We start from the raw sequence: 13,609 nt of genomic DNA, 5'->3' as shown, positions 1-13,609 counted from the left end.
TTAAAATGTAGAATGTAGAATGTAAAATAAAATAAAATAAAATTAAATTAAATAAAATTAAATATAAAAATGTCCTGTGAAAAACACAGTATGTACATTTTTTTGTGTACATTTTTGGGATGTCTGCAATCAGTTTCAACATATAAAGGTAAAAATGTGAAAAATGACAAAAATGGACAATGTTTTTCACAGTATAGCGACGATATTCACTTTATAATGATCTTGCAAGGTCGCTGGAAAAGCATACAAATTTAAAATATAATTTTTTTTTTTTTTAAATAAAACAAAAATATAACCATGTGTAAAAATGTCTTGTGAAAAACACAGTATGACCATTTTTTGTAAATTTTTGGAATGTCTGTTTCATCATATAAAGGTAAGTGTTTTTCACAGGATAGCGACGATTATGCACTTTAAAAACATAAAAATAACATGGAGCAAAATTTGCTGGTCTCCCTCCACTCACATAAAGAATATAAAGGTTTAAAAGAAGAAAAAAATGGAACATATATATACTGACTGGAAAAGGGAGGGCTATGCAATATAAAAAAGTACAATATAAGACAACAATGACTTTTTTAAGCATTGTATTTGAGTTGGAATTTAGTGCCCCAAAAAAAGTGCAAAAATGCAGGCATTCGACTATTCATGTTGCAATTTGACGAAATATTGCACAGAGTAAAAGTAACCAGGATTAAAAATGAAAAATATGGCACAGTCTGGTTGACCGATTTTTATATCATTTGTTCAGGAATCTGATGGCGTATGGGTAGAAAGCTGCTTTTGGTCTTTAGTCTTAGTCTAGCATTCCTTTACTGCCAGGTTGGAGAAATTTGGAAAAAAAGTATGTGTTGTAGATGCCTTCTCTGACAATATTATGTGTCCTCTTTGTGAAACGGCTCTCTTGGCTTGTAGAGGTGTGAAGGCTCGCCCATTGATGTGTTAACGCAAAAGAACTTTCCTGTCCTATACGGTTCCAATAAAAGACTGTGAGGGAGTTGATCAAGATACTCTCCACTGTGCATCTGTACAAGTTGCAGTGCAGGTTGGGCGAGAGGGATTTATTATGAATAGGAATAAGGAATTTCACCCTTTAAGACTGAAATTTGAGCCATCTCACTGGGCTTCTCTGAGTCGCCAGAAATTAATCATAATATTCAACCACTAATAGTATTATTTATTATTTTACGTTATTGTTTATTTATAAAAATACAATAATAATAATAATAATACATTTATTTTATAATTATAATAATAATACATTTATTTTATTATTATTATAATTATTATTAAAATTATATATATATATATATATATATATATATGTGTGTGTGTATATATATAAATATATATATATATATATATATATAATTATTAATAATAATAATAATATTATTATTATATTTTATTCATATTTATTATTATTTATTTTAGAATTACTATTATATATAATTATTCAGTTAATGAATGCAATTCGATAACTATAATTTGTCATCTAATACTAATAAATAAATAAATACTAATGTACCTTACTTCCCTTTAGAGCCTGAACCTAGGGCTGGGCAATAATTTAAATTAATTCGATACATTGTCATTTTAAAAATCTAATCGTTGAAAATTTGCTAAATAGTAAAAATCTAATTTTGTCTTTTTGATTATTAAAAGCTGTTGTTGTCAAATGTTTTTGTGGCAGAATGCTGGATGGGTGATTTTCAAAACATATTTACTAGCTACCAACTACTTAATTGTGGCATTTAAGAAAAAACTATGAATGTTAAGTTCATGTCAGTGTTGTCTGAACATTTTGCAATTAAAGAATTAAATGAAACCTTTAAATAAATGTTTGTTGGGTTTATTAGATTAAAATCTATTAAAATCGTAATCGTCCTGAATGTCTGTAAAAATCGAGATTTTATTATTTGGCCATATCGCCCAGCTCTACCTAAACCATGAAATATATGATAGAAAATTCAGATTCTTTGAATGTAGAGTATTTATTGGTCCTTTTGAACAAACAAAAACAACTTTTGATTTGTGTCATATATGATACATCCGGTCACAGTGCTTTAAATGTGTACATTTTTAACTGTAAAAAATATATTAATAAACAGACATATCAAACATATTAGTATTTCCAAAAATCAGAAAGAATATATCCCACTTTTAATAAGCATAGGTGTCTCTCCTTTCTCAATTGGGGGCGATCTTGCAAGGTCGCTGGAAAAGCAATCAGCTGGGTGATACCGCCCTCTAATGGATTATCTGTGCAATGCATGTGTCAGATCATATACGTCAGGGTTTTAATGGGGAAAAAAATATTATACTCATGAAATAGAGGGCTCAAAATGTCTTGTATTTAATATGATACGTTTGGCGTTGTAGGGTAAAATAGTAAATTTGAAAATCCATGCATGACTGTCATCATAATAATGAAATTGTATTGCTATTGTATTTAAAATATTAATAATCAGTAACGCCAGGTGTATGTGTGCTCCCTGATTTCTACCTACCCTACAAAACTGTGACACCTGTGACATGACACTGTATTCAGTCTTTCTGCTTTCTCACCTTTAACTTATCACAGTATTGCTCTCTCTCACGTGCTATATCACGCCATCAGTTTCTCACTCACACGCACGCATGCTCACAATCGCTGCCTTTAAATCAAGAGCCATCTCCATTCCAGGATCTCGGCGGCTTAAAGTTGTCACCAGTCTTCCTGCCTTAACCCTCATGCCCGGGGGCACAGCTTTGCTCTGCCTTCATGTTTAATCACAATGTGGGTGCATGTGTGATTGGAACAGTTACCAACGTGTTTGTCGGTGAGCAGTCATTGACTGTGATGCCATGTTGGTCCTGTCAGGAATGACCAACCCTCATGTTATCTGTCCCAGCTGTGCTTACAGCCAGGATTAGACATACTGTAGGCTAATCTATGGTGATGGCTTTTGATGTCTGATGATTTGTATTAGAACAAGAAAGTAGGGTAAAGGCTGTCTTTTTTATTATTCTTTTTTTGCTTCACCAATTGCTGTCTGGTCTATCTATCTTTTCTCTGTTTGTGAGCTGCACCCACTCCATACAACATTTGACAGTTAGTAAGATTCAGAATCATGTCCCAAAATCGATTTTATTTGAATTATTTTATACTGTCTTGCCCTTGTTTGTGTGTGCCTTTATTGGTAGTGCTGTTCATGTTGTAAACGATTTGGCCACTTGGGGGCGGTGTGATTCTGCACGTTCTGATACACTGTTAAGTTGTAGCCACATTAGAGAGTAGAAGGAAAAAGTCACAAACAAGTTATTCCAATAAAAGTTGGGGGATTTTACAGCGTAGGAAGAGCATATGCCGGTGAGTAATGTTAACATGCTTCTCTGTATACATTCCTGAAGCGTTTTGTATGAATAGCCGTTCTTTTGAGTCATAAAAGTGCCACGAGCAGCGTGCTAATTAGCATTAGTGAGTCAGACTGAAGTAGATCATGATGATTCGTTGCACATCTATAGATTGAAGCAGAAATCATTGTCAATCAAATCATTTTAAATCATTGAAAATCGATTCTGAATTGAATCGCAGACCCAAAAATCTAAATCATATCGTGAGACAGTCAAAGATTCCCACCTCTAGTTTTCTGTACATGCCACATGTGGACAACTTTCTCACAGTGACTGTTTGAAAAAGCCTGGAAAAAGACAGACTCTTCAAGTAAAGTGGATTTGACATCACAGATCCTCAGAGCGGATTCCTCAAGTGCACGCACATGTGGTGGGGTTGTTTTGAACAACCTCCTTCTGGTCACATGACTTTGCCAGGTGGCAACAGCACTCACGCTACAAGTACAGATACAAAAAGACTCTAAAAAAAAAAGACTTAAAAGCAGAAGTATTATTATAAGAATCTAAGTGTATTGAAAAAAGTTCAGACATTCGAGCTTTTATTTCATGGTACTTACCATACATACAGTAGAAATGTTAAACAACTCAGGGCAGAGTTGTTGTTAAATACTTTAAGTAGAACCAAACTCAATGTTTACATTGTTAAATACTTCAATAAAGTACAACAGAACTCAGTTTTTCTCCGCTACCTTTTTAAAAACATACGCTAGTGCTAGCATGCATGCTAGCGTATGTTTTAGCGTGAAAGCATGCTAGCTAGTGTATGTTTTAGCGTGCCTGCGCCCAATAGTACGGTGCACCTTATGTGTGTGTTAAATACAGAAATAGCACCCATAACTGAGACTGCGCCTTATAATACGGTGCATTGATGGTCATGGAAATACGGTAACCTACATAGATGTGTTAAACAACTCAGTGACACTTTTTTACACAAATCATATTGGAGGACAAATATGGGGATCAGCCAACATCTTGGTTGGACCTTGGAAGTTCCCATGTAAGGCAAGAACTTCTGGTGCAGTTATTTGAAAAACACACGCTGTGGTGTAAACCAAATCAGAGTTTACCATTGAACCATAGCGCTTGGTGAAAATGTGGCTTTACTGTGAAGACCAGTGACCTGTTAAGGAGGCGCCACACCTCGGAATACTCTTGCCTGCTCCTCAAACTCTGCCTGCGTATGGTTGTGGCTTTCCTCCTCCCATCAAGAAAAAACCCAATGTTCCTGGTTTGGTGACCGCCGCTTTCCGAGAAATTTGTTCTGTTGACAATCAACTTGGACGTGCAGCCTGCTGTGAAGGAGAGGCAAGGAAAACTTCACCTTGTGCTGAGGAAGTGTGACTCAGTGCTCGTCTGGTGGTCACGGCTTTGGAATGTAGCTTCTTTTTTTTTCACCACAAGATGGTTTGAATTGATTGTGAAAATGAAAATATTTAACGCATTGCAGTGCAGTAATTGCTGATAGTTTGTCACGATTGATCAGTAACGTATCATACAGTAAATGTATACAATTGATTGTCATGTTTTGTGTGTAGTTTTGCATCAGGGTTGGGAGAATTATGGATGTTGTGATATTTTATATTGTCGTCAGTCTGTTATGGTTGTTATGTATTTATTATTTACCTACTTAACTTATTTATCCCACTAACGCAAGGAACAGATTCTCATTTGTAATGCTAACCTGGCTACAGACAGTAGAGTAAAATTAAGCGAAATAAAAGCATATAAAAATGCGTTCACGACAAAATGTAAAATGTGATGCAGTTACAGTTAAAAACAGAGTACGGGTGGTGGTATGCACAGTAAGCAGGGAGCAAAGATGGGGTTATATATATATATATATATATATATATATATATATATATATATGTATATTATTGATTAAATAAATATATAAATGACAAAAAGTTCAAATAAAAACGGATATAAAAAATAATATATATATATAAATATATATATATATATATATATATATATATATATATATATATATATATATATATATATATATATATATATATATATATATATATATGATTTATAGCAAAGAGTGTTTTGTTTTTCAATTACATCATGTACATTATAATGTATTGTAGATATCTATCTAGAAGTACACTAATGGTATCGATGCAAAATATCTTAGTGACATTTCATATCAGTTACTTTGCGATTTCCACCCGTAATCTGTGTGCATGTGGTTTTATTGCTTTTAAACAATGAAAACACATTCTTGCCTGAGTGTCTTATTGTTTCACAGCTCACTAAATCTCATATAGATGCAAAACGGGGCTCTCCAGTGCCAGGTACCACTGAATCAAATAGTTATCAAAACACAACCTTGCAAGAGTTGTGTTTAAAACACTTGAGTGTCGGATAGTTATTAACGAGTTTGCTCTATAGCCTTAAACAACAATTCCATTTCCGTTGCTCATTTTGTTGTTTACAGCAACATGATTATGGAATACTAAAACACCTTAGGCTGGCCAGTTATGGATGACATAAACGTGCCATCCTGGATGATTTATTGTGTATACTCTTTTGTTTTTCATTTATTTACCACCATCACATGCATTGTGATTAGAGTGGATGCGCTTATTAGCTTTTTGTCTTCTGTTTGGGGTTGTATGCATGTTTGAGTGGAGGCGACGGCTTTGACATGACAAGAGGTGACCTTGCCTCCACAGTGTCTATCCTTTTTCTGTCATCATATATACAATCTAGGTTTCTGTTGTCATGGTGACAGTGGTAATTGACAGCTTCAGTGTCCTGAGAAGACAGATTTGTGTGAAGCACCTTCCTCTATTATCCATTCCTTTATTGATGGATAGGAGTATAGTGTCATGTTCAAGATTTTTTTTTAAATCAAAGCTCACTACACAATGTGTAGGAGTCCTTTTTAAATTAATTTGAAGGGCAGCGTGTAGTTGTAGTGGTTAGCACATTTGCGTTACAGTTCTGGGTTCAACTTTCCTGAGCAGAGGTGGCAAATCCAGATCCAGAAAGTAAAAACCCTGCCACAGTTTGACTTTAGCCCCCAAAGCTAGCTAGCTCCCTAGCAGGTAAATGAGCACCATGGAAACTAGCTAAGGAGCTTGCTAGCTAGCACCTGAAAGTAAAATCACTGCCACACTTTGGCTTTAGCGCCTGATGCTAGCTAGCTGGCTCCCTAGCAGGTAAACGAGCACCACGGGAGCTAGCTGTAGAGCTAGATAGCTTGCCCCTTGGGCTAAAGCCAAACTGTGGCAGGGTTTTTACTTTCTGGACTTGGTTTTGCCACTTCTGCTCCTGAGTGGAATTAGCATGTTTGGAGGCTCTAAATTCAGAGGTGGCAAATCCAGGTCCAAAAAGTAAAAAGTAAGTAAGTAAAGGCCCTACCACAGTTTGGCTTTAGCCTCGGGTGCTTCCTAGCTCCCTAGCTAGCTCCCATGATGCTTGTTTACCTGCTACTGTTACTAACTAGTGTTAGAGTAGACAATATTAAGTATTGTACTCTTTACGTGTTCAATTAACTGAATGGTGAGATCCTGGTGAAGAAGTCCCTTTGCAAAGGTAAATAATTATCAGAAGCTTCTGAGGACAAAAGGCTGATGACACTGAAGCCGTGTTCTATCAGGTTGTCTGTCTCGTCCAACGTGGGGCATCAATACTTATTCAGAAAAGTGGGAGACTAGAAGTCTCCTCCCATCAGCCCACAACACACCCGGCCACAACTCAGCGAATACAAGAGAATCTGTTCCCATGGGTATAAATCAGATTAGAAAAAATACAATAATAATAAGCCTGACTCCCTTCCGACCAGTAGAGACCGGCCCTCCCATTTAGAAATAGCGAATGAATGTATGAACTCGTTGCCCTTCCTCATGAAAGTAACACAGACAAGAATACAATTCCATTCATTGAGCCTACACTGAGTCAACTAAATCCAAAACGGCCAAAACACAAACCGAAACTGAAAAACAATGTTAATAACCCAACACTAGCTATCTAGCACCAGGGGTTAAAGCCAAACTGTGGCAGGGTATTAACATTCTGGACCTCGATTTGCTACCTCTGTCTAAATTGTGAATTATTGTTTGTCTAAATGTGCCCTATGATTAGCTGGCAACCAGTCCATGTTGCATAGCTGGGATGGTCTCCAACTCACCCGGGGCACTAATGAGAACAAACGATATTGAAAATAGATTGATGGATATTAGCTTGCCAGAATGTCTTTCTGGAGCAAAACAAATGGAAAATCTATAGAAAATCTTTATTACCAGCCATGCTAAGTGCATCGTGGAATGTCTGTATTTATATTATATACTAACCTAGCCAGTCTAAAATAACTATTGTTTTTCATTTCATAAAATTTTAGGCCATCACACATGCACATCCATCTGTGTTACACTCTTGGAAGCAAAAATGTGTTTCTTCCATTTTCTGCAATCATGTTGATGATTACCAAGTACTGGTACCTGTTTTAAAAATGCTCAACTTTCTACAGTTTGCTCTTATTTTGGATCTGAATGTGGAGATGGGATTATGTTACTCTTAAGTGCATGGTTGTGGATCTAGTCTTGTAGTGTGCAGAGCCCTTGACCACCCCAAAATCTCGAAAAATACTTCCTTTAAAGAGACAGTGTGTATTATTTAGTGCCCTCTAGTGCTGAACTAATAGAATGCAGTGATTTTGAAACACGCACTACGGTGCCTCAGAGAGACTGCCCGGTGAGCAGGAGCGGCGAGTAAGAACTCACTGAAGAAGCTAACAAGAGCGGCTAATACAACCTAGCTGGAGTGGCTAACAAAAGCAGCTAGCAGGAGAATCTAGCAAAAGCTAGCGAGAGCAAAGCAGAGGGAGACAAGCATCCTATCCTAATACTATTTTCCCGCACAAGCGGCAGAGGCTAACTATGTTAGTGAAGTTCTTCTCCGGGTATCGTAGAAGAAAGATGGCGGTGAAACATGGCAGCCACCTGTAAGGCGTGGTGCAACCTATATAATATAATTAGCGATTACTAGACCTACGACTATATAAAAGAATGCATGTTGATGTGATAGAACTTATTTTGGGGGTTATTTTTGGAATTAATAGTTTTCTTTTAAATGAATAAATTATTAGTTCACCACTAAATGGCGCTAAGTAATACACACTGCCTCTTTAACAGAAAGCTGTTAACTAAAAAATGTAAATGTATTTATTACTTGTTTGACTGATTTTAGCATGTTTATTAAATTAAAGTTGAAGTATTATAAACTGGCCCTTTCATCCTTGCATTTTTATGTATGTGGCCCTCACATGAAAAAGTCCGGACACCCCTAATCTAAATGTTTATTCTATGTTAGTCCCTTTCTCTGTGGCAAAAATAAAATAGGGTTGTAACAAGAGGTGGCAAATCCAGGTCCAGAAAGTAAAAACCCTGCCACAGTTTGGCTTTCGCCCCAGGTGCTAGCTAGTTAGCTCACTAGCTAGCTCCCATGGTGCTTGTTTACCTGCTAGGCTGATGCTAGCTAGCATCAGGGGCTAAAGCCAACTGTGACAGGGTTTTTACTTTCTGGACCTGGATTTGCCACCTCTGGTCGTAACAATCTGTTTCAGGTGTTTTGAGATTTTGTTTTGGCTTTATTTTGCCAAAGAAAAGATGTGGAAGTAATAACGAGCTGGTGCAGGAAAAATTTTAGCTTTATCAACGTCACACCACATTGCTTTGACACCATTCTTGACAACCACTGAATTCCGAGCCAGTGTGTAAATATGCCCTGTTTTTAAATTATTATTATGCTCTGCTGCTTAAATAGGTTAACTAATGCTTACGGTTGAAGGGGAAATCATATTATAATATTAATTAATATTCTTAACGCAAAATTTAATTCCATATGTAGTTCTGCAGCTAAATACACCATTTCAAATGGACAGTCTCCTTTTTGACAGGTACATTTTGACATTGCTAATTATCTCTTTCTTCCCTTCATTTGCTTTCATGCAGCCCTCATAGGTGAGTTGGCTGAATGGGTAAAAGGGAAGGAAGACAAAGAAAAAGTCTGAGAAAAATTGGTATGCATGATTCTGATTTGCCGAGGAGAAGGTCACTTGAACAATCTCATAGGCCCTTTCAGGCAATAGCAGGATGAGAGTAAGAGAAGTGACAGGAAGGTGAGCGAAAAGAAGGGACGTGGTAACGTGTCACCAAGTCTGGATATTTCACCTCAGCCCTTTGTGTGCGTGACAGTCGGGAAGGTGAGATAACCGAGAGTCACTCTCGCATAACAATTTCCCATCTCGGGGCATCCTTCTGGCCGCGTGTACCAGCAACAATGGGGGGAGTTAATCACCCATGTCTATGGCCTTTAGCTGCTCTCATTAGCAGCGAGCGGTGGAGCCATACCCGTTCCATTAGCAACACTGCTCGTAATGACACTTCACCGGCACCGTCGGGCCTGCAGCCTAATAATGCTATTACTGCATCCTACAGTGGACTGCTGTCACTTTTTTTTTTACTACCAGTAAAGGACCAAAACTGCTAAAATAAAAAAATAAATAAATAAATGACTAAAAGTTCAATATATATGTATATCATTTTGTTGTTTTTTATTTCCATTTATATATTTTCTTTTATTTAATTTTTGAATTATATGTTTTATATCCGTTTGTATTTTCACTTTTAGTCCTTCATTTGTTGTGTTGAGTCCTCATTCATATTGCATGTGAAAGCCCCACGGCTGTCATGTAACTCAACCTGTGTCACATCTGTAAAACGGCCATCTTGGTGCGAGCTAAGAGCCAGTTAAAAAGGGCATGGAGAAGCATGACTTAAGGAATATACGCCGCAGGCAAGGGGGCCTCTCTTTCTTCTTTTTTCGCTTCTCCTTTCATTCCCTTTAGCGTCTTTTTCCCATTTTCCGTCTTTTTCTGAGTTGTGGTCTTGCACATTTGCCTGCTTGTGAAGTCTCGATGATACAGCGGGACATTTCCTCCTCCTCCTTCTTGCTAGTTTACCTCACATGCTCCTCTGTTTGGCTCTCATGTGAGAGTGCAACGATATTCCTTTGGCGCCCCCTAAAGGACATCGGGTGCATGGGAAACTCTTTTGACCAAATCACTTTTAGAATAGCGGGTTCTCAACCTTTTATACCAAGTATCACCTAATATATATATATAGTTAAGTATTATCGTAAAACGCAATTCACTATCAGCATGTGGACAAAACTGTTGTTACCCCTATGCTAATGAAAGAAAAACTTGACAAAGGCAATAAGAAAAATTAAATGAAAATTACCCTATGAAAATTGCTTTTGTATTGTGATTCAACAGACAAAAATGACGGCAGAAATGAAGACCATAGGGACATGTTCAATCAAATGATGTCCTCTAATTAGCATCTCAGGTGTCTTCAAACTTGAAATCAGTCAGTTGGCCTGTTGAAAGGCTGACAAGTAGTCACTGTGTTGTTTGGTGACATGGTGTGTACCACACTAAACATGGACCGGAGGAAGTGAGTTGTTTAAAGAGATTAGAAAGAAAACTATACACAAGCACATTAAAGGTTTGAGGCAGTTAGATGTTCCTGTGACTAGAATTGCACTATTTTTCAGAAATTTCCACTTTAAAATGAATGAATCATATCACATCCCCATGTATCGAGATACTTATTGAACTACTAGATACTCTTTTATTAGAGAGATGCAATTTAGTGCCTGTTATGTGTTATCTTTGTATATCCAACACTTCCAGGTAGGGCTGTGCGATTAATTTAAATTAAATTACAATTTCAATTATTAAACTCCACAATTACAAAATTGGCATAGCTGTAAACAAAAATAAAATATTTTTAATACTTGAGTTGTTTAAATTTATATAATTGCACCTTTTTTATTTTACAAATAATATTAATAATCATTTTATTCCAAATGTAATCAATATTGTTTGGTCCAAAATAAACTTGCAAAATTGTAGTGTTTCAATTTTTTTTTTATTTGTCTTAATATATTTTTTACATGTTTAAAGATTTTCTTGTGTTGTACAAAAATAACAAATGATTGTCCTAGTTGTGATTGCAATTATTACCAAATTAATCGTGACCACTGAAGCAACCCCTTTTGCTCCTGGCTGTTTTACTGGATTTTGACTGATTTTGCAAGGCCCACAGAATATTGTGTTATATTGCTATAAAAAAAAATGGAACCTACCAAAAGAAAGATTAGAGTCTCTTCTTTCATTGGGAAAAAAAGTATATTTCTATATGTTTTCGTTTTGCAGCAATTAGCATTATGGCTAAGTTTCCTCATTATTCACAGATCAGTTTAAAACACTGGGGAAAAGAGCTTGTTGCAACATGGCCCTGGTTGAGCTCTTATACTCTGCTGCCACCTGCTGGCCGTTTTTGTAATAACTACCATTGCTTTAAGCGACCTCTTCAGGTCAGAAGCTGCATCAAAGCTTTCTGTATGCTCTAGCATTAAAAAAAAACAAAAAAGAAGTCTAAATACATTTTTGGGACCATGGCAATATTTACTCTTGAGGGAATTTCTCCCAAATGATGTTAATGCATGTCATTTCTGTGTGTTTCAGTACATGACTGCCGCTGCCGCAGCAGCGCCTATGCAAGGGACCTACATTCCCCAGTACACTCCTGTGCCTCCAACAGCCGTCCCTGTCGAAGTAAGACTTACGATCAATAATCAGCAGACAATTTACCAAAAGAAGACCTCATTACTCCTGACAGCCCAATCACTTAACATTAACCATTTCTCAACCTTATGTTCAACACCGATAGTCTCCTAACAGACACATTTTTAAAGTATACTTTCAAGTGTTTTTCTTTTACAAACAAACATGCTGGCCCCGTCCCAATGAATAAAAATAAAAAGTACAAGCAAAGCAAGCTGAGTCACAAGTTTTACGAGAAACCCTCTATCGCCATAACTTTAAAATTGTCCAGGATGTTATTACCTTAGTCAGCATGCTGACTAAGGTAAAAGAACAAATGTTTTACCTGACATCCTCTTTTGCCTGGACTTTAGAATAATCCAGTATTCATGCATTGTTCCATTGCACTTTTCTAGATACTTTAAAGCATGTTCAGCTGTTCATTTTTTTAATCTGTGATGACATCAGTTAGCATTAATTTCATTTGGGAACTGTATACCATAATGGGCTGTTCATGAAGTTGTTTGTAGGCTTGCATTACATGTCAATCATTTCTGATTCCACAAGGACATTTGCAAATGTCCTTGTTTTGCATTTTTGTATTACATTTAAGCAGCTCCTGGAGCATATGACAAATCATGAACGCGGAAGAGTGGGATCGCTGTCTGGCAACTGACACTGTGGTCATATTTAGATGGACTATCAGTCGTGTGTCAGATGACAGGAGCTCAAGTGAGATACAGTGCAGCCGCTGCTGTCTCCCTCTCCAACACACACACACACACACACACACACACACCCAAGGTGGGGGATTGTAGGTAGCCGAAACACACACATCTATCAGCCGCCGCTTTCTGGCTCGCCCCGCAAGCACAGACAATGACAGTTTCCCCCTGACAGATGCATTAGTTTCTCCTCTCTTCTCTGAAAAGGCGCATGCAGGAGCGGGATGGCGGCAGGCAGAGAGATGTTTTTGGAGTGTCGCCTCGGGCCCCTGTTTATCGTTTCCATCTTCCTCACCAGTGCCCACTGAGTGCCGGCATTAGCAGCTGGGTGTATATCAATGCATCATGTTGTGTCTGGAGGGCTGATATATAGACAGGTTGCAGTATCCTTGAGAGCTTGTTAAAGGTGATTGACGTGATGAGGGAAAACATAGTCCCAACATAAAACAAGCTATTGTGACTAATTCAGTAAGAAAAACGCATAAGAAAAAAAATTATGATCATGCGTCATTTTATTATTATTATTATTATTATTATTATTATTATTATTATTATTATTATTATTATTATTATTATTATTATTATTATTATTTGTACTACTACTAATACAACTACTACTGTTTTTTGGGGGGTTGGGTCATGGGGTCATTGTGTTGTTATGGTTCTGTATATGTCCCTTATAATGTCACTTACGATGATTTATTTGTCACTCTTATTCTGTCTAGACACTCCCTATTTTGTACTTGGTATGTATTTGCTAGCTATGTTCCTTATGATTATGTCAGTTGCTATGCAGTTGCTATGTCCCTTTTGATTATGTTGTCAGTTGCTATGCAGTTGCTATGGTCCGATATTAGTCATT

General features: G+C 36.9%; 1 protein-coding gene across 3 annotated transcripts in view; it reads left to right on the top strand.

The window, feature by feature from the left end:
- rbms3 (RNA binding motif, single stranded interacting protein) overlaps positions 1-13,609 on the top strand; it is a 292,785-nt gene that overhangs the window by 273,172 nt on the left and 6,004 nt on the right. For all 3 annotated transcript variants that reach the window (XM_086063177.1, XM_086063176.1, XM_086063175.1), the window contains exon 12: positions 11,945-12,034. In XM_086063177.1, coding sequence (XP_085919303.1) covers positions 11,945-12,034 — 90 coding nt within the window. The remainder of the gene's footprint in view (positions 1-11,944; positions 12,035-13,609) is intronic.

Source organism: Leptonotus elevatus, chromosome 19, assembly GCF_054856555.1.
Source record: "Leptonotus elevatus isolate MCC_2025b chromosome 19, RoL_Lele_1.0, whole genome shotgun sequence".
Lineage (NCBI taxonomy): Eukaryota > Metazoa > Chordata > Actinopteri > Syngnathiformes > Syngnathidae > Leptonotus > Leptonotus elevatus.
This window is presented reverse-complemented; position numbering and strand designations above follow the sequence as displayed.